The 23,901-nt window shown below is 39.8% G+C and overlaps 2 protein-coding genes across 3 annotated transcripts; both read left to right on the forward strand.

Annotated features, from left to right (window-relative positions):
- The first annotated feature begins 11,190 nt into the window (after window positions 1-11,190).
- Window positions 11,191-16,100, forward strand: LOC306933988 (uncharacterized protein). 2 transcript variants are annotated; one of them, XM_079516376.1, is made up of 6 exons: window positions 11,191-11,260; window positions 11,526-11,683; window positions 12,198-12,259; window positions 12,373-12,464; window positions 13,024-13,133; window positions 14,340-16,100. In XM_079516376.1, exons 2-6 carry the CDS (start codon window positions 11,621-11,623, stop codon window positions 14,556-14,558), a joined length of 546 nt encoding a protein of 181 aa, XP_079372502.1. In that variant the 5' UTR covers window positions 11,191-11,260; window positions 11,526-11,620; the 3' UTR covers window positions 14,559-16,100. The 2 variants fall into 2 exon arrangements, with proteins under 2 accessions (XP_079372502.1, XP_079372503.1); XM_079516377.1 differs by having other exon boundaries at window positions 12,198-12,238.
- Window positions 16,101-19,103: 3,003 nt separating this feature from the next.
- LOC306933985 (zinc finger protein RFP-like) lies at window positions 19,104-20,741 on the forward strand (the record flags this gene model as incomplete). The annotated part of the gene is made up of 1 exon (XM_079516374.1): window positions 19,104-20,741. The coding sequence occupies one exon, from the start codon at window positions 19,104-19,106 to the stop codon at window positions 20,739-20,741; it is 1,638 nt and encodes a 545-aa protein (XP_079372500.1).
- Between the last annotated feature and the right edge of the window lie 3,160 nt (window positions 20,742-23,901).

Here is a 23,901-nt window from a genome sequence, read left to right on the forward strand (position 1 = left end):
GTATTTTATTGATTTAGCTGTTATTTTAGCTATTTTGCCACTGGGCGAAAAGAGCAAGAATCCCTAAATTCCGGTTTTAGGATTCTTCTAGAATACGGACATTTCTGATGCATATCCTGAGTTTTGTTGATATGCGGCATTTTATGTAAAATATGAACTCAATATACACCCTGAAGACAATATATTGTACTAGGATATGAGCGTAATTTTATTTTTGTCATGTATGTGTTCCGAAAATGACCTGAGGGCGAAAATAGCAAGAATCCCTAATTTCCGGTTTTAGGATTCTTCTAGAATACGGACATTTCTTATGCATATCCTGAGTTTGTTGATATGCGGCATATTATGTAAAATATGAACTCAATATACACCCTGAAGACAATATATTGTACTAGGATATGAGCGTAATTTTATTTTTGTCATGTATCTGTTCCGAAAATGACCTGAGGGCGAAAATAGCAAGAATCCCTAATTTCCGGTTTTAGGATTCTTCTAGAATACGGACATTTCTGATGCATATCCTGAGTTTGTTGATATGCGGCATATTATGTAAAATATGAACTCAATATACACCCTGAAGACAATATATTGTACTAGGATATGAGCGTAATTTTATTTTTGTCATGTATGTGTTCCGAAAATGACCTGAGGGCGAAAATAGCAAGAATCCCTAATTTCCGGTTTTAGGATTCTTCTAGAATACGGACATTTCTGATGCATATCCTGAGTTTGTTGATATGCGGCATATTATGTAAAATATGAACTCAATATACACCCTGAAGACAATATATTGTACTAGGATATGAGCGTAATTTTATTTTTGTCATGTATGTGTTCCGAAAATGACCTGAGGGCGAAAATAGCAAGAATCCCTAATTTCCGGTTTTAGGATTCTTCTAGAATACGGACATTTCTTATGCATATCCTGAGTTTGTTGATATGCGGCATATTATGTAAAATATGAACTCAATATACACCCTGAAGACAATATATTGTACTAGGATATGAGCGTAATTTTATTTTTGTCATGTATGTGTTCCGAAAATGACCTGAGGGCGAAAATAGCAAGAATCCCTAATTTCCGGTTTTAGGATTCTTCTAGAATACGGACATTTCTTATGCATATCCTGAGTTTGTTGATATGCGGCATATTATGTAAAATATGAACTCAATATACACCCTGAAGACAATATATTGTACTAGGATATGAGCGTAATTTTATTTTTGTCATGTATGTGTTCCGAAAATGACCTGAGGGCGAAAATAGCAAGAATCCCTAATTTCCGGTTTTAGGATTCTTCTAGAATACGGACATTTCTTATGCATATCCTGAGTTTGTTGATATGCGGCATATTATGTAAAATATGAACTCAATATACACCCTGAAGACAATATATTGTACTAGGATATGAGCGTAATTTTATTTTTGTCATGTATGTGTTCCGAAAATGACCTGAGGGCGAAAATAGCAAGAATCCCTAATTTCCGGTTTTAGGATTCTTCTAGAATACGGACATTTCTTATGCATATCCTGAGTTTGTTGATATGCGGCATATTATGTAAAATATGAACTCAATATACACCCTGAAGACAATATATTGTACTAGGATATGAGCGTAATTTTATTTTGGTCATGTATGTGTTCCGAAAATGACCTGAGGGCGAAATAGCAAGAATCCCTAATTTCCGGTTTTAGGATTCTTCTAGAATACGGACATTTCTTATGCATATCCTGAGTTTGTTGATATGCGGCATATTATGTAAAATATGAACTCAATATACACCCTGAAGACAATATATTGTACTAGGATATGAGCGTAATTTTATTTTTGTCATGTATGTGTTCCGAAAATGACCTGAGGGCGAAAATAGCAAGAATCCCTAATTTCCGGTTTTAGGATTCTTCTAGAATACGGACATTTCTTATGCATATCCTGAGTTTGTTGATATGCGGCATATTATGTAAAATATGAACTCAATATACACCCTGAAGACAATATATTGTACTAGGATATGAGCGTAATTTTATTTTTGTCATGTATGTGTTCCGAAAATGACCTGAGGGCGAAAATAGCAAGGATCCCTAATTTCCGGTTTTAGGATTCTTCTAGAATACGGACATTTCTTATGCATATCCTGAGTTTGTTGATATGCGGCATATTATGTAAAATATGAACTCAATATACACCCTGAAGACAATATATTGTACTAGGATATGAGCGTAATTTTATTTTGCTCATGTATGTGTTCCGAAAATGACCTGAGGGCGAAAATAGGAAGAATCCCTAATTTCCGGTTTTAGGATTCTTCTAGAATACGGACATTTCTTATGCATATCCTGAGTTTGTTGATATGCGGCATATTATGTAAAATATGAACTCAATATACACCCTGAAGACAATATATTGTACTAGGATATGAGCGTAATTTTATTTTTGACATGTATGTGTTCCGAAAATGACCTGAGGGCGAAAATAGCAAGAACCCTAATTTCCGGGTTTAGGATTCTTCTAGAATACGGACATTTCTTATGCATATCCTGAGTTTGTTCATATGCACCATATGACCATTGGGCCTGTTTTGAGTGAGATATTTTACTGATATTGGTACTTGGTAGTTCATGAACATTGACAGAATCTGGTGATTTCTACTGGGCGAAAATGCCCAGAATCCCAAAATATCTCATTGGATAAGTCACTGGATTTTCTGTAGAATACAGAGCTGATATCCTGAGTTCTTTGATATGCCAAATGTTATCAAATACAAACCCAATATACATCACAAGGACATACATCTCTGCTGTCAGGAAGAAACCACTGTTATTTTTTTCAGAAAATGAAGAAAACATTTATTTTTTAAACAAAGCAATACTGCCTCAAAGTTGGAATTTATATATTGTCACTTACTTGCATGAGAGGTGGTAGAGTTAGCTGTTTTAACAGACAGTTTGAGTGTCCAATTGAGTTAAGAGGTTTAGTTCAAAGCACCTTTTACGATTTCATTGTGTGTTAATAGCATTGATTTATGCCATCATCTAAAACCTCCAAAATAGAGTTGGGTGGTAACAGTAACAATACTATAAGGATACCAGCAGCTACATCTTATTTTTGTCACGTGTTCCAAATAACACATTTCCACGATTTTTCAAAAACAAAAGGGGGGTGGCACTCTATTGTGTAAAGGTTGTTGGGGGGCCATTCTGCCCAACAATTACATAGGTTAAACCAGGGGTTAAACTATGGTGCGTGCACCCCTTGTGGTTCCCAAAGTGGGGTCTGGGGACCCCCAGGGGTCCTTGAGGGAGTTCCAGGGGGTCCCCAGCTAAATGATAGTTTGGAACCAAATGGACCCTTATTGGTCTATAACTCTGAGTGTACAAATGGAACCATGTGTACACTCTCAATTAACATTGATTTTACAATATAAATTGGGGTCCCAGAGATGGAAATGCCATTAAATGGGGGGTCTGTTAGAGCCGTACATATCTTCTCTTATGGGAGTTCCTGACATATCTTTTCAAATGGGAGTCCGCGGGGCGCGGGCTAATAAATGTCAATTTGGGGGTCCTTGACATGAAAACATTTGGGAACCACTGCTCTATGGGGTGCGTGACATGAAAAGGGTAATGGTGGATTTATGGTGATATTTAACACAAACAGCCAAATCTGCAACACTGTTGTAAGGAGATGTATAGAGCAGCTGCAGGAGTATACAGCAGCTGGCATGTCTTTCAGTGCAGTGACATTCTGTGATTATTTTCCATAATCATAGTAAAAAATGTATAGGCCTACTTTTCATCCAAATGAGAGACTGAGCGTTGGAGGTTCGTCAGCTCAGCTAGGTCAGGAGGTAACAGGGGGTGCACGGACAAAAACGTTTGTGTACCGTTAAACATATCTTGCTGAAGGTAGTGTTACCAACACATTAACAGATTCCTGTCTTGCTGTAGAAAATGCTACTTTGAAAGTACAGCATGCACACTGGCTACTGCACGTGCCATGTAGGGTAAAACGGACGAAAGGAGTGTTCGTCGGAGAGAGACGAGAGAGAGTGCTAATAATAATTTAATGTAGGCCTAAAGTTTGTAAAATAAACGGTAAAACTCCCAAGGCTCCACGTGCGTCTGTGTTTACTGTTTGTGTCTGTGTGTGCAGTGCACTTGCACGACGCCGCGCGCGGCCCCTGGTAAAGTAACGCCCACCGGAAACAGTTGATTTACAAACTCTCAACCTATTTCATTGCGACGCTTTGTGAGCTTGTAGATCGGCAGATTTCCCTGTCCCCCACACAGTTGTAGTTATATTTACACTTTTATCTCAAAATGATTTTTCTATTCTACTGTTAGCTTGTATCCTATCCCCCCACCCCCCTACACACACACACACACACACACACACACACCCACACATCCATATGCCTACATTCAGTTTTCTTGCATTTTGCTTATCTTAGGAGGTGATAACTTTGATTCAGACAGACAGACAGACAGACAGACAGTACAGTCCTCCTAATACCCTTTCACTTGCCATTCTTTATTATTTTTAATAGAAACCCTTAAATGCTGCACCAGCTGACCTTTCTGAAATGTGTCTATATAGCAACTCTAGTCAGCTTTTGGTCATCATTTCTCACCAGCTTTGTTTAAACAGTAATTGACTGAATGGTTATACATATGGAGATATTATTAACTGAAGTCACACACACACACACACACACACACACACACACACACACACACACACACACACACACACACACACACACACACACACACACACACACACACACACACACACACACACACACACACACACACACACAGAAACATTGTACAGTGCGAAAGGGACAACATATAACCTATTTGTTTGATAATTACATTATGTATTGTGCCTGACTTGAATGAGCAATATATAATCGGGGACTCATGGGAGCCCATAACGCTCAGAGGCCTGAGGATTTAAACATCAAGGTTTCCCGAGTCCACCTCAGCCCCCCATACATGCAGGCTTCTTCACCAACTGTATAAGCTCTTCAACAGTTTGAAGGGGTTTACGGCACACAGGCATGACTTTAGTGACCTGTCAACCGGCCGGATACAGAATGTGTAGGGGTCTTAGTCATCCATGAGCATGCAGAGGACATATTTTAAAATATCTCCTTCTGACTGACTTCAATGAGCCATCAGGGACTGGGAACCAATAATGCTCTGAGCCCTGCTTGCCTAATCTGTACAGTAGGCTATGCGCATACAATTCGGCTGGCCGAGACGAACGAGAAAACATATAGGTCTCCTCCCAAACGGACACTCCTAAAGGTCAACAGTCACCCAAGACTTTGAAGCGACCTCTAGGGCATTATAAATCATTTAAATATTTTAAAAAAATCCTTTTTTTTCAGGCAGGACACATTTTTCATATTTGAAGGATGCCAAATCCGATGAAATGGGTCTCGTGTCTCTCCGACACTTCTAAGCGTCCACGATCCAGGAATAGACACGACATTCGGACTAAGCCGATTCAACATTTGCGGCCTTCTGTCCTTAAAATCAATAGTAAATTCCCCAAAAATCGTAGAGACAAACGGAAAACAGATCGTCGATCAGCTGGCCGAGACGAACGAGAAAACATAGGTCTCCTCCTAAACGGACACTCCTAAAGGTCAACAGTCACCCAAGAGGCTTTGAAGCGACCTTTTTGGCATTATAAATCATTTAAATATTTTAAAAAAATCCTTTTTTTTCAGGCAGGACACATTTTTCATATTTGAAGGATGCCAAATCCGATGAAATGGGTCTCGTGTCTCTCCGACACTTCTAAGCGTCCACGATCCAGGAATAGACACGACATTCGGACTAAGCCGATTCAACATTTGCGGCCTTCTGTCCTTAAAATCAATAGTAAATTCCCAAAAAATCGTAGAGACAAACGGAAAACAGATCGTCGATCAGCTGGCCGAGACGAACGAGAAAACATAGGTCTCCTCCTAAACGGACACTCCTAAAGGTCAACAGTCACCCAAGAGGCTTTGAAGCGACCTTTTTGGCATTATAAATCATTTAAATATTTTAAAAAAATCCTTTTTTTTCAGGCAGGACACATTTTTCATATTTGAAGGATGCCAAATCCGATGAAATGGGTCTCGTGTCTCTCCGACACTTCTAAGCGTCCACGATCCAGGAATAGACACGACATTCGGACTAAGCCGATTCAACATTTGCGGCCTTCTGTCCTTAAAATCAATAGTAAATTCCCAAAAAATCGTAGAGACAAACGGAAAACAGATCGTCGATCAGCTGGCCGAGACGAACGAGAAAACATAGGTCTCCTCCTAAACGGACACTCCTAAAGGTCAACAGTCACCCAAGAGGCTTTGAAGCGACCTTTTTGGCATTATAAATCATTTAAATATTTTAAAAAAATCCTTTTTTTTCAGGCAGGACACATTTTTCATATTTGAAGGATGCCAAATCCGATGAAATGGGTCTCGTGTCTCTCCGACACTTCTAAGCGTCCACGATCCAGGAATAGACACGACATTCGGACTAAGCCGATTCAACATTTGCGGCCTTCTGTCCTTAAAATCAATAGTAAATTCCCCAAAAATCGTAGAGACAAACGGAAAACAGATCCTCGATCGGCTGGCCGAGACGAACGAGAAAACATAAGTCTCCTCCCAAACGGACACTCCTAAAGGTCAACAGTCACCCAAGACTTTGAAGCGACCTTTGGGCATTATAAATCATTTAAATATTTAAACAAAATCCTTTTTTTTCAGGCAGGACACATTTTTCATATTTGAAGGATGCCAAATCCGATGAAATGGGTCTCGTGTCTCTCCGACAATCTGTGTTCCAGGACATTCTTCCCAAAACATTGCAGCTCATTTGTCTGTAGTTAGATCGACGTATGATCGACCACACAGAGTTGGAAGTGGACTACAAAATAATTCACAGGCACCTGCAAAATGTGCATGGTGCCTGTCTGTGTTTTGGTAAATGGCACCATCATAATATAACATGCCAGTCTCCCACCTGCCCAGAGGGGTTTAAAAATATCTATCTATCTATCTATCTATCTATCTATCTATCTATCTATCTATCTATCTATCTATCTATCTATCTATCGATCTATCTATCAGCGAGACAGACAGTGAGATAGACAGCGAGGCAGACAGACAGACAGACAGACAGACATACAGCCTGTCTGTCTGTCTGTCTGTCTGAATCAAAGTTATCACCTCCTAAGATAAGCAAAATGCAAGAAAACTGAATGTAGGCATATGTATGTATGTATGTGTGTGTGTGTGTGTGTGTGTGTGTGTGTGTGTGTGTGTGGTAGGGGGGTGGGGGGATAGGATACAAGCTAACAGTAGAATAGAAAAATCATTTTGAGATAAAAGTGTAAATATAACTACAACTGTGTCAATGGTTATTGAGTGGGGGACAGGGAAAGACCCCCACCGCCACAGCTATCCAGGCAGAGAAGTTACATGTCCTACATGACCTCTCTCATGCTCAGATTTCCCATGGAAACTTTGAGCTTGATAATACTGATATAAGATATGTACGGCTCTAGCAGTGATTTCAACCTTTTTCAAGGACCCCCAGTTTGACATGCATATGCCACGTCAGACTTTCAGGTCCGTCATTGCCATCCCCAGTTCCTGCTTACTGATGTGAGGGTATAAATTCCAGGATGGTATCTTGCAACCTTACGGAGGGGGAAAGACCTTCTTTAATACTTGGTTGTCTATGCTAAATCTTTCCAATGTGTGTAGTAGCGGCACCCACACACATTAACAGCTATTTGAAAAGATTATGGATTTTACAATCACATACACACACACAGACACACGTGCACACCATGCTTGGCTCCAGGATTAAATGACTGAGGCCGGCAAATAAAAATGTCAATTGTCAAATGTCAATCAAATTTTTAAATTTAAACTATGAGGGTGCAGAATTTGCAACTACCCTCTGGCACCCTTGTGGTGCCAGACGCAGTTATTGGTTTCATAACTTTCATTTTTCATTTTACGTAGATCTATAAGGGTCCATTTGGTTTAACCAACTCTCCATCATTTAGCTGGGGCCCACCTGGAACCCCTATAAGGACCACTGGTGGTCCTCGAACAACTGGAACTCCCCAGAACCACTGCTGAGTGTAACCCACCTGATATTAACCATATAATTTAATATCAAACACAAAAAAACTGCTTGAAATAAGTTTTTTTTTAAAAACTGCATCATACAGTCAATACAGACAACATACATTAATTGACAGGTTGTAAGAAAATAATCAGTTTAAGGCCCAAACAATCTGTATTATTATATTATATTGTGAATGAAAGTGAAATAAATCAGGCATTCATCATTGTAGTTGCTGAAGAAACGTGACATAAGGAGTGTTAATGGAAAGCACTTAAAAGATCAACTACACATCCCACAATGCATTGCAGCTCTTCAGTTCACCCATAGTGCACCTCTTTTTTGAAAAGACGAAATCTGATTGGCTGTGACGTTTAGGCAGTGACGTGGCAGGCAGCCATTGGCTCATGAAAGAGTACACGCTGTCCTTTGAACAGAGAGGACGAGCCTGCCTGCATTCAGCAGCTGACAGACACACACAGAAGCTGTAGCATGGAATGGAGATTACAGGTAATGTAATGCTAAGCTTTTATTTATTGGTTTGCAGCTACATTTGCACTTCATACTGTAGTGTTTTCAGCCTTTGTCAATGTTTGCCTTTGTCAATGTTTTCATGTCAAACCAAAAGTAGGCTATTTGGCTGCAGACTGCAGAGCCACGTTTGAAAAGACTTAAAACATGTTGCTTAATTAAAGGTAGTGTAGAGGATTTTCTTTGGTTGAAATAAGTGTCAAATAGCTCTATATTGTGATAATCATTGGTATAGTCAGTGTTTGTTCAGTAACAGTTTAAGTAGCTCTATATTGTGACAGTAATCATTGCTATAGTGTTTGTTCAGCAACAAGAATAAAATTGGTCCCATGGCTGGAGTTTGATATTCTCCGAACATGAAATCTATTACAAGAGTATATTTCAAGAATTCGGAGAGTATCCATATGGAGGATATCACCATATTTGAATCATATCTGGTCATATTCGGGCAAAGGATTCTTTGGCTTTTCGCTCAGTGGCTGTATATTAGCACTAATTAGCACTGCAGTTGTGCACATGATTATGTAACTGAGCACTATGAGAGCATCATTTCTGGCAATTTCATTATTGCTTTCAATTAAAAAGAGGAATGTACAGTTTTGTTAGTGCAGTGGTTCTCTACCGGTCGGTCTGATTTTTTTCGGGGGTCCCCAGATGACAGTAATACTGTAGTGACAATTTAAGGAAAGACTACATCAAAAGTAATCAAGAAACCATCATATAAACTGGTCAAACATGGGCCAAATAAAAGATAGCTCATCTACAAGCTCAATGCATGGAATTGTGAGCTTGTAGATCCGATAGTCACTTACTGTCTCCAGCACATTTTGTTTTAGCCTGTCTTTGAGGTACTACTGTATATAGCTGATGTCCTATAGCCTGGTGCGTGTTAACATGTGCTTAGATAATGTAGAATTTGTTTTCGTGCATGAAATATTTTTGATAAAAAGTTCAGGAATTCACAGAGAAAAGCGGTTGGAAGGATCTCTGTGTCACTGCACACTTTGACAGTTGCTGCCAAGCCAATGCCATGAGTTCTAAATGTACAGATGAGTTACATACAAGGACAGTACAGTAATTTAGAGTTACTTTAGATACATACTGATAATAGGTCTAGTGGCGGTTTTGTATAGGGTTCTTTCTTGTGTGCTTCTGGAAGACCATATTGACATTTCAAAACCTATTTACATCACTGATGGTCGATAGGGAAGTGTAAAATAATCAAATTAACCTTTATATAGAGCACAGTTGCACTGGATTTCATAAATTTTACTCACCGCTGAGTATAACGTGAAGTTTAGGTGGAGTACAAAGCAGCAACACTGCCAACACAGCATGCTGCAACCAAACACTGAATGCTGCCTTCAGTGACTGACACAGTGAGGGGAGTGGCAGTTCAGGAAGTGACATCATAATTCTTTATACTGATCTGACTGACTGATCATTGACATGTTTGGTTACCATTTTTAACTGGGTTACCCCTCCGATTGCAAATGTTATAGTAGTTAGTTAGTTTCTAATAGTATTTCATATTTTATCACCTTGTTTATTAGTGATTGCTTGAAAGTTTCCAGAGTGTCAACCAGTTGCTGATGATATTGTGACATCAAATGATGCAACATGAAAGCATAGGATTGGCACAAATCTTTTATGTTGATGGTGATGAGCAGTTTTAAAATCTTAATGATGCTTGTTTTATTATTTTGTTTCTTATTCAGAGTCCTGTTTTCTGCAAAACGTCTACCCATCAGCGCTGGCATCAACCCTGGAGTTTCTGGAGAGGTGTGTATTTTTGTGTTTGCTTTAGCCTGCACTAAAAGAAAGTAGCACTGCCTAATTTAAATCTTTTCCATTAGAAGTTGCCTTAAATGAACAACTTTGTTTTATAATATATATATATATATATATATATATCTATATATATATATATATATCTATATAATACTGTTTTTATTCTATTTCCGCAGGTGTCTGTTCTCCATCAACCCAGAGAAGGAGAGCACATCTTATCTATAGTTGTGAATCCTAGGTCTACCTTGATTCACTCTCACCATGATTAGTGAGATTGTTGATTATGGTAAGATTCATAGTTGCGCACGTGCGTGCGTGGACACACACACACACACACACACACACACACACACACACACAGTACTTAGATATACACACATTAATAATTTGAATTCTATTTTATCAGGTCAACCCAGATGGTGGAGAAGACGACCAAAGACCAGGAACCTTTGAGTAACATGATCTTCGAATATGGCCTTTTAAAACAAGTAAGCTTAAACATTCAGTACGCATTTCATAGACACAAACACACACATACACCACCCTCCAGTTTTTATTATTTTTTAATTGCTTTAATATAATCTACATTAGTTTATTTTCTTTACATAGCTGTATTATAATCTAAAGATTTTCTTCATTGTCCTTGTGTGTCTGCAGCTGCTTGTTCTTGATCAACCCAGAGAAAGGCACTAAAGTGGAAAGCAAAACAAATCACGACTTAGTGTGAATCCTAGGGTGTCTACCATGATCCAGTTTCTTTCGGACCATGACTGGGGCGTGATCTTGAATATGGTAAGAATTTTGGCCACGCACGCACGTGTTATTCGGTGCATTATTTTGGTGGCTTTCTTTCACATGTCCTCTCGGTTATGAGGGAACACGCATGCGCTTAAGACACTACACCCCGAAGAGACCCAGCTATGACCTGTGGTCCTGCACTGCTACCTATTGACCAAGGTTATTGTGATTTTGTTGGAAAATGAAACACAGAACATAAACTTGTAATAATAACAGTAATTCAATCCTAACTTATTTATTTTCCCCTCACAATTTGTAGAGCGGTAACAGCTCACCAGAAGGGTGGATGCCATCAAGGAGTTGTCCAGCACCGTCAAGGAGAGCTTTTCAGGGGTGACAGAGAGGCTGGACAGGATGGAGGCATCCATCCTGCAAACGCCTCTTCCTGCCAGCCAAAAGATTCCCCAAGAGTTGTCTGTATGTACTTAATCTACCTATTTATCTTTATCTTCAACAGAGCCCCCCCCCCCCCCCCCCCCCCAACAGTACAACTCTAGAACCCCTTGTATAAATGTATGGCTGTGACCCTACCCAGAATATTCATATTTTAACTGGGGGCCCCACCCTAGCCACAACGCCTCAAACTGGGAGGCGTTGTGAGCTTGTAGATCGCCTTTTTTCATGTTTTCTGCTTTCTTATGTAATAGACAATTTGGTATTGAAAAGGTCTTGAAAGTCATTCAATTGTGACTTATGCAAATACCCTGTATACACTTACTGTATACTGTACGTTGGTTTGTTTACTGTTGAGTGAGGAAACGATGTGTGCACATTGAGCTGATCTGGGGGATCCTCAATCATCTATGTATTACTGTTAGTATAACAGTATGTCCAATATTATCCATGTATTATGGCATTAAGCATGTACCGATATTATCTATGCCCTCTCCATGAAGCATGATTAGACACCACTGTATTAATGTCCCTACAGGCCTCTGTCCGGAACACCTACAGAGAAATGGGAAAGGAATGGTACGTCCAGCCAACTGACTTGTACGTTTTTTTCCCCTCTGAAATGCCTCTGTTTGTGAAATAACAACGCATAGTCAATGGACATTTTTATCGTGTTATGCTGAATGATATCTTAAAAGTGTGATTATCCACAGCTTCAGGAAGGATCACAATGTGAGAGTGACCAAGGCCATTGTGGAGGCGATCAAGGACTCAGAGCCACACTGGGACCTCAGCTTGATCAGGAGTAAGTCTAACATCACATTCATTTGGCGACTTAGTCCTTTTGAAGTAGCAATTTTAACAATTGAGTGACATTACATTACATTACATTATAGTCATTTAGCAGACGCTTTTATCCAAAGCGACTTACAATAACCTAGCTTACCATGTGATCCTAGTTTACTGAGGCACTTCACTGTCTCTGCATTCTATGTATGTTTACCTTGCTTACTGTAAATCGCTCTTGATAAAGTGTGCTAAATGCCTAAATTGTAGATTAGTGTTGATTTGATACGGTTAAAAATAACAGATGGCACAATGACCAAATATTGACAAATGTAATATTGGTGTTATTTTTTTGTTAAATAGGTTGGTTTTCTATTCAAATGGTAATCATGTCTGTAGTGTTTGCTAAATAATAGGGGTCTCCCTGTCTCTATAGCTAGCTCGTCAGAGTACCCCCATTTAGTTTGACAGTTTACAGTTTGTCTGCTAATTTCTATCACCATCCTTTTGAGATGCCTTAATATAATACATTTAGAGATCATAATGTGGTATTTGTGTTGTCATTTGGCATTCACTAGAAGCCTGTAACAGGGCTTTTGAAAGCCTCAAGACAACCACACGAATTGAGCTGCCCGGGACATTGGAGGATGTGAAGAGGAAGAAGGCTCTCACTAGCCGGAGGGATCGGGTGAGCTATTGACCTGCTCTTACTGACATGTGAAATGTCAGAACCTGATGTCTCCCTTTTGACTGATACCTGTCCATTTAAACTCTAGACGGGCCTGCCCCAAAGTTATTAGTGCAGCTGCGCCCGGCAACTAGAGTTCTCAACAGGCCCGAATGAAGGCCCGGCCCTCATCAAACCCTGTACACAAGAGAATGTCCCCGCTACCACCCTTAGATCTCCATATATGGAGCTGACCTGTTCTGACATTCCATATGTTGATCTGACATCATCAAACACTGTACACTCAAGACATGCTCCTTATAGTCCGGCAGCCACGGTTATGGGGTGGGAAATTTGGTATATAGTCTTTTTTTTTATTGGCCTAAAATATTGTCTATATACATACATTCATGAATCCACTTGCTGACCGGCTGTCACTATTGGGCATTTTTTTTATAGGGGTTTCTTGTGACCCTACCATTAACATCCTATGGCAGGCAGAAATGTCAAAAATTATCTTTATGCTTTAAGTAGCATGTGACATGTCAAACTATGGGGTTTTCATGATTCTGAATCGATTCCAAGCATTAGTTTGAGGTCAGCACATTTTGGGCACATTGGGCTAGTGGCTATGGCTGCTTTTAGCCCAATGAGTGTTTTTTGTGCAAAACTAATGCTTGGAATGGATTCAGAATAATAAACCCCCTAGTTTGACATGTCGCATGCTACTTAAAGCAAAATTAAAGTTTGACATTTTTGCCTGCCATAGGATGTTAATTTTAAACAAAAGAAGCCTGTCGGCTGCCGGACTATTAGGCTATATGGAAAGAATTCATTCCATGTTGATCTGACCCTTCCATGCCAAAGCGCCAGTGCTCGCCCAGCACTGGCCAGCAGTCTACCGTCAACGAGTGCACACATCCGCCTCTTAGGTGTCTTACTGGTTTATTTAAGCCAAGGGATATAACAGTGAGGTGGTCATTACAGAGAAATCTGCTGCAGGACATGAAGCAGAGGGGTCATACACAAAGGGGTAGAATGTTTGGAGATGTGTGTAGTTGCCAATGACATAATAGCGTTGTCCCGATTTCTTTCAGACTGAGTAAAAGTACGTAATTGTTAGTACTCGCCAATACCGAGTACCGATACGAGTACTTTTTCTTTTCTTTGAGTAACCACTTAATTTACCCCCTTTTTCTCCAATTTAATTTCATATGCCTACAACAGTTGGCGGGGTGTGGAGCCCAAGGAGACCCGCATGAGGGTTCATTCTGGACTCTTTACCCTGAGATCCCCCCTGCTCCAGAGGGGTGTGGAGCCCAAGGAGACCCGCATGAGGGTTCATTCTGGACTCTTTACCCTGAGACCCCCCCCCCCCCCTGCTCCAGAGGGGTGTGGAGCCCAAGGAGACCTGCATGTGGGTTCATTCTGGACTCTTTACCCTGAGATCCCCCCTGCTCCAGAGGGGTGTGGAGCCCAAGGAGACCCGCATGAGGGTTCATTCTGGATTCTTTACCCTGAGATCCCCCCCTGCTCCAGAGGGCAAACGTCTGTACATAAAAGAGGCCCTGGAGGGTGAAGAGGAAGGGACTGGAGGAGTGTGAGTGCGTGAGTGTGAGAGGCATGAATTCCGTTTGTGTCCGAGCATAGGCATGGTAACGCCCCGCCTGCCTGTGACTGCCTGTCTTGACTGTCCTCCGAGGTGGATATGCTGGATAGTCTGATGCGAGGTTACTCCGTGGTGGGAAATGATACAAGTAGTATGGTATGATACAAGAGAACGCTAACTTGTACGTTTTATTTTTGTAGAAAAGGCAAACTAATATTGTTTATGCCGTTTGCTTTGATGGAATAATTTATTGAACATGCACGCCATAATATGATTTGATTTGGGTGTGTTTGTGTTGATTATTGTGTAATTTGTGTAAACTTGAAATATTATTGTACTATAAAAAGATATATTTTCCCTTCATCTTTATCCATCTTAGTGTAATAGTATTAGTTTACTATAATTAGATTAATACATGATAATCAACACTAACACTTTATTTAGAACACACCCAAATCAAATCATAGTAGGTTACAACATACGTGTTATTCAATCAAAGCAAACTGCATAAACAATATTAGTTTGCCTCTTCTACAAAATTGTAGCCTATTTATTTCTCAATCTCACCACGGATTAATTAACCTCGCGTCTCCGAGGACAGTTAAGACGGGCAGTGTCTGTAGACCAATCACAGGCAGGCGGGGGGTTACCATGCCTCAGCCGTGCCTATGCTCGGACACAAACGGAATTCACGCGTGTGAGTGGTTTCCCCTCATCTGCTCCTCACCCTGACTCCCGTCGTCTGTGCTCCATCCTGTGCGCCATCATGTGTTCTTGTCCTGTTCAGACAAACTGAGAATGTCCTGGCTACAATACTTTCAAGCTGCCTTTTTTTGTTTTAAAATGTATTTAAATGTTTAAACCTTCATTGTATTGTTCCTTCCTGTGACTTTTTCAACCTAGGTTCATGTTTTAGGTTATTATAGAAAGTAAAAGATTAATGTAATTTCTTTTTTCATTTGCTGCTTTTTTTTTGTTTTAGGAATTTTAGCTGTTTCATTTTTTCACATTTTTATAGCGATTTATTTTTTTTATTATTTACTATAGTCTTACTAGACTCCAAGAAATTACATCTGGCCACAAAATATCACAGGATCTACTGAATGTGTCAAACGTACATGACAGTGTGGCTTCCTCCCAGTAGGCTATACCTTCACATTCAGTAGATCCTGTGATCTTTTGTGGCCAGATATAATATCGTGGGGTCTAGTAGGACTATAGTAAATAATAAAAAAAGAAATCGCTATAAATTTTTGTAAAAAAGTACCCCCATGCTCTAATGATTCAAAATTATGCCAGAATACACATTGCCTGGTCCCCACTACCCTTGATTCTGCCGCCCCCGAGTACACTTCATTCAACTGTATTCAATGCTTTCACGTTGCATCCGTATCTTTTGGAGGCATGGCCCCTGTTTTCAGGTTGATAAATAAATGTTTGTTTGCACTGAAGTGATTTTTGTTTTGTAAATTGTTTTTAGCTTGATGTTTATATTCAAAGTAGGTCGCCTTTTTGGATGAAACATTTGGTGTAGAGGGGAAAAAATAACTGGGCCTAGTATAAAGTTTTGGGTACACTGAAATATACAGGTCATATTCTGACAAGATACAACTGGTGTTCGGATTTAGGATATGACGACGGGTCATATTCTGACAAGATACAACTGGTTTTAGGACTTAGGATATGACGACAGGTCATATTCTGACAAAAGATACAACTGGTTTTAGGACTTAGGATATGACGACAGGTCATATTCTGACAAGATACAACTGGTGTTTGGATTTAGGATATGACGACAGGTCATATTCTGACAAAAGATACAACTGGTTTTAGGATTTAGGATATGACGACAGGTCATATTCTGACAAAAGATATAACTGGTTTTAGGACTTAGGATATGACGACAGGTCATATTCTGACAAAAGATACAACTGGTTTTAGGACTTAGGATATGACGACAGGTCATATTCTGACAAAAGATACAACTGGTGTTTGGATTTAGGATATGACGACAGGTCATATTCTGACAAAAGATACAACTGGTTTTAGGATTTAGGATATGACGACAGGTCATATTCTGACAAAAGATACAACTGGTTTTAGGACTTAGGATATGACGACAGGTCATATTCTGACAAAAGATACAACTGGTGTTTGGATTTAGGATATGACGACAGGTCATATTCTGACAAAAGATACAACTGGTTTTAGGATTTAGGATATGACGACAGGTCATATTCTGACAAAAGATACAACTGGTTTTAGGACTTAGGATATGACGACGGGTCATATTCTGACAAAAGATACAACTGGTGTTTGGATTTAGGATATGACGACGGGTCATATTCTGACAAAAGATACAACTGGTTTTAGGACTTAGGATATGACGACAGGTCATATTCTGACAAAAGATACAACTGGTTTTAGGACTTAGGATATGACGACAGGTCATATTCTGACAACAGATACAACTGGTTTTAGGACTTAGGATATGACAACAGGTCATATTCTGACAAAAGATACAACTGGGGTTAGGACTTAGGATATTCATAGTAGTCATATCTTGACATTGGATATGACATGTATCCTGGATAAAATTAACTCCATATTCTAGAAGAATAAAATTGGTCCCATTCTGGAGTTTTGATATTCTCCGAACATGAAATCCATTACGGGAGTATATGTCAAGAATCCGGAGAGTATCCATACGGATATCACCGTATTTGAATCATATCTGGTAATATTCGGGCAACGATTTCTAGGGATTCTTGGGTTTTTCGCCCAGTAGGCTATAATATTGTTGGTGCAGTCTTCGGAGCATGCATGTCACACCAACATGTCACTCCATGTACTACTTGAACGATGAGGGGAAAATAAAACCTCTTTCGATCTTATAATAAGCCTCTTTTAATTCTAACTATTCAACTTTATTTGACTTATTTTACTATATATAAAGCTCTAAACGGTCTTGCACCTTCCTACCTCCACGACTGCCTGCCTAGTTATGTTCCAGGCCGCCCTCTTAGGTCCTCAGGTGCATGCCTGCTCGAGATGCCTAAAAAGATGGCGACCAAGAAATATGGAGAGGCTGCCTTCTGCTTTTACGGCCTGGAATAAACTTCCGCTTCAGCTTGCAGGCTCCCTCGGTAGATATTCTTAAAGCACAGCTCAAGACTCATCTTTTTTTTTGTTCTATGCCTTGTAAAGCACTTTGCAATGCATTTCTGGCATGAAAGTTGCTATATAAATAAAGTTTATTATTATTATTATTATAAGCCTCTTTTAATTCTAACTATTCAACTTTATTTGACATTATTCTGCTGCTGACAGTATGTTGATAATAGAATACACGACAAGACTAAAGGTGTGTGTGTGTGTGTGTGTGTGTGTGTGTGTGTGTGTGTGTGTGTGTTTACCACCGCTGAAGTGCCCTTGAGCAAGGCATTGAACCCCAACCATGAAATGTTCTATGAGCAGGGCGTGGCTGTAAACAAGCATCTCGAGCTTAGTCCACTTACCCTGGGTAAACAAAGAACTTTGCTTTGTGTGTGTGTGTGTGTGTGTGCGCGCGCATGAAATATGACACCAGTCGGGTGTGCTGCTGTTGCGTAATCTCAATGACGTTTCAAAAGCGAAAGTAAAAACCACAGCAGACAACAGCGCTAGGTTCTCAATAACAACTTCAAATCAACAGGATTTTCTATAAACGGAAAGGAATTACAGACATTGACAGGTGAACATAGCTACATAAAACTTTTCTATACAGAATACAGACCAAAAACACATGTTTTTTGATTAGCTGTGGTTCTACATAATGGAGTGTTTTCAGTGAGGTGGATACATTAAAAACTATATGTATACTAGCTTGATCAGGGTTTTGGTAAAGTATCCTTTAAGAAGAGTTGCATTTAGTGGTGCATTTAGTCACTCATTGTGTGTGTGTGTGTGTGTGTGTGTGTGTGTGTGTGTGTGGGGGGGGGGGGGAGACCAAGTTTGCGTGTGGCTGTGAGAGAGAGCGAGAGAGAGCGAGAGGGAGACAGAGGGGGGAGAGAGAGTCTGCGTGTGTGGTTAGGTTGCTGTTGTTATTGTTCATGTGGAGTGTTAGTTGAAACAATGAAATAAAATGGCGATAGTATTCATTGTGGGGCAGACCAGTAGGTTTTTTTGTTGCAAGGAAAGCGGTAAAATTAGACTTTAGTGGTTGTTTTAGTCTCAGATTTAGTCTGACGGAGGGACACAGTATAATTCTATGGGGACACAAAAGCGACACAAACAGTAGGACTCGGAAGTATCTCTGGAGAGGGCGCTTACATCACGGCTAAAATACTGAATAGGCCTACACAACTGACTTGACTTTCAACCTTTGTTCCCAGTGTGTAGAAATGGCGTCTGCCAGCAGTCTCCTGTCTGAAGAGCAGTTCCTGTGTTCTATCTGTCTGGATGTGTTCACCGATCCAATCACCACTCCATGTGGACACAACTACTGCAAAGCCTGCATCACACATTACTGGGACACTAATGATGTGTGTCAGTGTCCACTGTGTAACAAAAGGTTCGTTAAAAGACCAGAGATCTTTGTCAATACTTTCATTTCTGAGATGGTTGATCAGTTCAGGAAGTCAAAGCAGATAAAAAAGACCTCCAACGCCATCCAGGAACCTGCTAAACCAGATGAAGTGTGCTGTGACATCTGTTCTGAGAACAAGCTCAAGGCCGTGAAGTCCTGCCTGGTGTGTCTGACCTCCTACTGTGAGACTCACCTGGAGCCTCATCAGAGAGTCACAGCATTTAAACGACACAAACTCATCGACCCTGTGAAGAACCTGGAAGACTTGATGTGTAAGAAACATGACAGACCTTTGGAGCTGTTCTGTAAGACTGACAATGTGTGTGTTTGTCAGTTCTGCACTGAGTCAGACCACAAATTACACAAAATTGTATCTCTGAAAGAGGAATATGATGGAAAGAAGGCTGAGCTGGGAAAGACAGAGGCTGAAGTTCAGCAGATGATCCAGGAGAGACAAGAGAAGATTCAGGAGGTCAAACACTCAGTAGAGCTCAGCAAGAAAGATGCAGACAGAGAGATGGCAGACAGTGTGCAGGTCTTCACTGCTCTCGTGAGCTGCATTGAGAGAAGCCAGGCTGAGCTCTTTGATGTGATTGAAGAGAAGCAAAAAACAACAGAGAAACAGGCTGAAGGCTTCATTAAAGAGCTGGAAGAGGAAATCACTGAGTTAAAGAAGAGAAGCTCTGAGCTGAAGCAGGTTTCACACACTGAAGACCACCTCCACCTCCTCCGAAACTTCCCATCCATCAATATCCCTCCACCCACCAAGGACTGGACAAAGGTCAATGTCCATCGGTCTTCATATGTGGAGATTGTGAGCACAGCTGTGGCTCAGCTGGAGAAGACACTCAGTCAAGAGATGAAGAAGCTGGGTGATGAGCTGATGAGGATCCAGCAATATGCAGTAGATGTAACTCTGGACCCTGATACAGCACAGTGCGAACTCATCCTGTCTGATGATGGAAAACAAGTGAGTCATGGAGATGTAAAGAAGACCCTCCCAAACAACAAAGAGAGATTCTCCGATGGATACTGTGTCTTTGGAAAACAAAGCATCTCCTCAGGAAGGTTTTACTACGAGATTCAAGTAAAGGGGAAGACTGGCTGGAATTTAGGAGTAGCCAGAGAGTCCGTCACCAGGAAGGGATCAATTACATTTACCCCGAACAATGGTTACTGGGCAATAAGGTTGATGAATGGAAATGAGCATTACATAGTTACTGACCCTCCTGTCCTCTTCACTGTAAGAGAGAAGCTCCAGAAAGTGGGAGTGTTTGTTGATTATGAGGAGGGTCTTGTCTCCTTTTATGATGTGGAGGCCAGAGTTCTAATCGACTCTTTCACTGGCTGCACCTTCATTGAGAAACTCTATCCATACTTCAATCCATGTAACAACCAGAGTGGTAAAAACTCTGTTCCCCTGACCATCTGTCCTGTCAGTTACACAAAGTAGACTCATCCTCAGCTTTCCATGAAAATATGAATTGTGATTTAAGTGTGTATGTTTAAGGTCTGTGTTATATTTTCTCATCAAACTGTCAAATCCATCCAATTGTTAAACTAAATGTTCTAACAATTATATTTTAAGAACTTAAATTAACTTAACATCTCTGAAAAGAATATGGTTTGCAAATGCTTTTGAAGGTTTTAGGTATAAGACTTTACAGTATGTACAGTATAACCGGCACACCACTTATGATGTTGTTTGTATGTATTTTTATTAAATGTTTTTTTATTTAGTTTTAATAATATATGCATACATTTACATGCATATAACAAAAATATGTTAATCCGGCCGGCCTTTACGCAGATTTTGTTTAATCTGGTCTAGTTCTGCCTTACTGGGTAATATTTGTTCAATTTGTGGTAGACTTACACCACAGTTCATTGTGCCATCTAGCACTAGCAGCAGACAGAGTCATCTCTTCAAGGCCAGGTTTAGTGCAGTGTTGATTTTGTTGACTAAAACTATCGTCGACTACCTTTTTTCACTGAACTAAAATAACTATGATGACTAAAACTCTGACAAAATGTACTGCCAATAGAAACTAGACTAAAATGTTATGGAGGGACTATAGTGGAGAAGGGATCCAGTAGAACTAAGACAAGTCATTTTATCCGTGGTTGTGTGCAGGTGTCATGTTCAGAAAATAGCAGATCTACAAGCTCACAACACGTCGCAGAGTGATACGCTGTGAGCTTGTAGATCGGCTGTTTTCGGCACACAGCTAATTATAAATCAGGCATTATGACGCCCATCAAGGTTAAATCAACTGTAGATTTAGTCGACTAAAATCTTACATGTAGCCGATTAAAACTAGAAAATTTTATAAAAAATTAAATGGAATTGTATTGTAAATGCTATGACTCAAACTAAATCCAAATGTGTTCAACAACACAGGTTTAGAGTCTGTATGATGCTTTTTGATGTGAACACAACACTGTTGTCACGCCACATTCTGCTTTATTAGGATTGGAGGATACATTATATGTAGGATTGTTGTATTAATTTACAACACTATGAGCTTCACATCTAAATAGATTATTTACTTGTAAAACGATACCGGATGGAAACCTATTCCCACTTTGTCTTTTTGATTTGTACTTGTCTTTGACTTTGTGATTCCTTACAATATTTCCTCTATGCCACACCACATGGCTATTGGATCCATTCATGAACAATAAATGTTTTTTTACCGGTCCAACACCTCTGAAATGATAGACCATTATACAAAGTACTGTCCACCACTGCAGAGTCTAGCGATCCGAATCCACCGCATTGTTGTTGTTCATTTGTTGGTTATAATTGCAATAGTAATCATTCATTATTACTATAGAGTATATTTATTTATTTAGAGTGTATTTATTCAGTAACTCGGTTCTCCTAGTCTCTCCAGCACTTCAGTAAGCAGAAATACTGTACATTTTCAAGTCAGGATACTAATCTCATCCAATCAGGAAACGGCATGGACAAGTGAAAGTGGACGTGATTAATCAAAAGAATTACATGGCAGAAAGGTTTGGAACTGGAACACTCTAAAATTGAAGCTGATCAATTATCTTCGTGTGGTTCTCTCTCCTGATTGGATAAAGTTGGTGTCCTACCTGTATCCAAAAGAAGAGTTACATTACAGTTATTTATTTCCCCAATAATATTTGTGCGTCTTGGATTTCTGGTTCAAACACAGTGTATACAGCTCCATAGAACATATAAAGTATCCTGAATAAATACGTTGTTTTCTTTGGCTTTTGAGGCAAAATATTCTACAACTCTCATAAAGTATGTATGTTATTTACATTTGACAGTCAAAACAACAACAAATCAAACAAACAAGAAAGTAAACTGAATACTGGGGTAGCAAGACATGATATTAGGATAACACTGACTGGACAAAAGAGATTCAGAGATGACTCTCCAGAGTAATTAACCTGTATAGACCAAAATGCAGCTGACAAACTATACAGTGCATCAAGCCTCCCTTCTGAACGAACACACGTGTGCTTTAGGCCTACAGTAAAGCAATATGTTAAGGACTTTATGATCGCATAAAGTAGTACACATACATTAACAAGGCAGCCAGGTGAACAAGGCTTGCCTAACTCTAATGATTGCTGAAAAACTGCTTGTAAATATATTTTCTTCATTTGGAGAACAATTTCAGCTGTTATCAGATAACATCATACAACAATACAATGACAATTGACTAATACAAAGACAATGGTACATATTTACATTATCAACTTTATCAAAGCAAGAAAGATGCCAGTGAAGGGTTAACTTCTAGAACGTGAGGTCAATTAAAAGCACTGCAGTAAAAAGTGCTTTTAATTGTTATATTATTGTTCAAGATCAGCATTTGTCCTTTTTCAAGAAGTCTACACACAATTAGAGAATTGTGATGTAGAGAGAATGTAGAGAGAATGTGGAATTGTTATTTTGATCAACAGTATTAGCCGGTTGTCTCTCCTATGGTACCAGATCAATACAGCATGGAATTGTGGGTCTGAGAGGCTACATGTCATGAAATGGTGGTTCGTGGCTCAAATGCCGAATAGATAATGGACCTTGATATGAAAAGGGTCCTAAACCACTGTTCTATGCTGTCTGTCTGTCTGTCTGTCTGTCTGTCTGTCTGTCTGTCTGTCTGTCTGTCTGTCTGTCTGTCTGTCTGTCTGTCTGTCTGTCTGTCTGTCTGTCTGTCTGTCTGTCTGTCTGTCTGTCTGTCCGTCCGTCCGTCCTCCCCTCCCTTCTCATGTCCTATACTCCTTCTCCTCTTCCTCAGTGTTAAAGCTTCAGTCCGTAAGGTGTATGTCCTCTACTCTGGATTCAAGCGTCATTCTCCCACGTCGGTGCCAAAATGTCCACTTCTGAGCTAGGATGGAAAGCCTGAGATATTGCACTTTGAGCTTTGACATGCAATACAATACACTGGTCAACCAGTAATGGTCCTATGCCTGCAGTGTTATTATTAACATAATATCATACAGATAACATTAATAATTCACTATAATGTCATGGATTTCACCTTTAATTGAATTCTGAGAGAGTAGCCTATAAATGGAATCAAAGACTCACACCTTATGCATTTGGGTTTGGTTGGGTCCAGCTTTCT

Source organism: Electrona antarctica (genome assembly GCF_951216825.1).
Source record: "Electrona antarctica genome assembly, chromosome: 12".
Lineage (NCBI taxonomy): Eukaryota > Metazoa > Chordata > Actinopteri > Myctophiformes > Myctophidae > Electrona > Electrona antarctica.

Bases quoted from the DNA above. Each gene is read 5' to 3' on its own strand.
- LOC306933988 (XM_079516376.1), top strand. From the start codon at position 11,621: ATGGAGGCATCCATCCTGCAAACGCCTCTTCCTGCCAGCCAAAAGATT. The intron at 11,684-12,197 runs GTATGTACTTAA...ATGTCCCTACAG, and splicing joins AGATTCCCCAAGAGTTGTCT to GCCTCTGTCCGGAACACCTA. The intron at 12,465-13,023 runs GTAAGTCTAACA...GGCATTCACTAG, and splicing joins GGACCTCAGCTTGATCAGGA to AAGCCTGTAACAGGGCTTTT.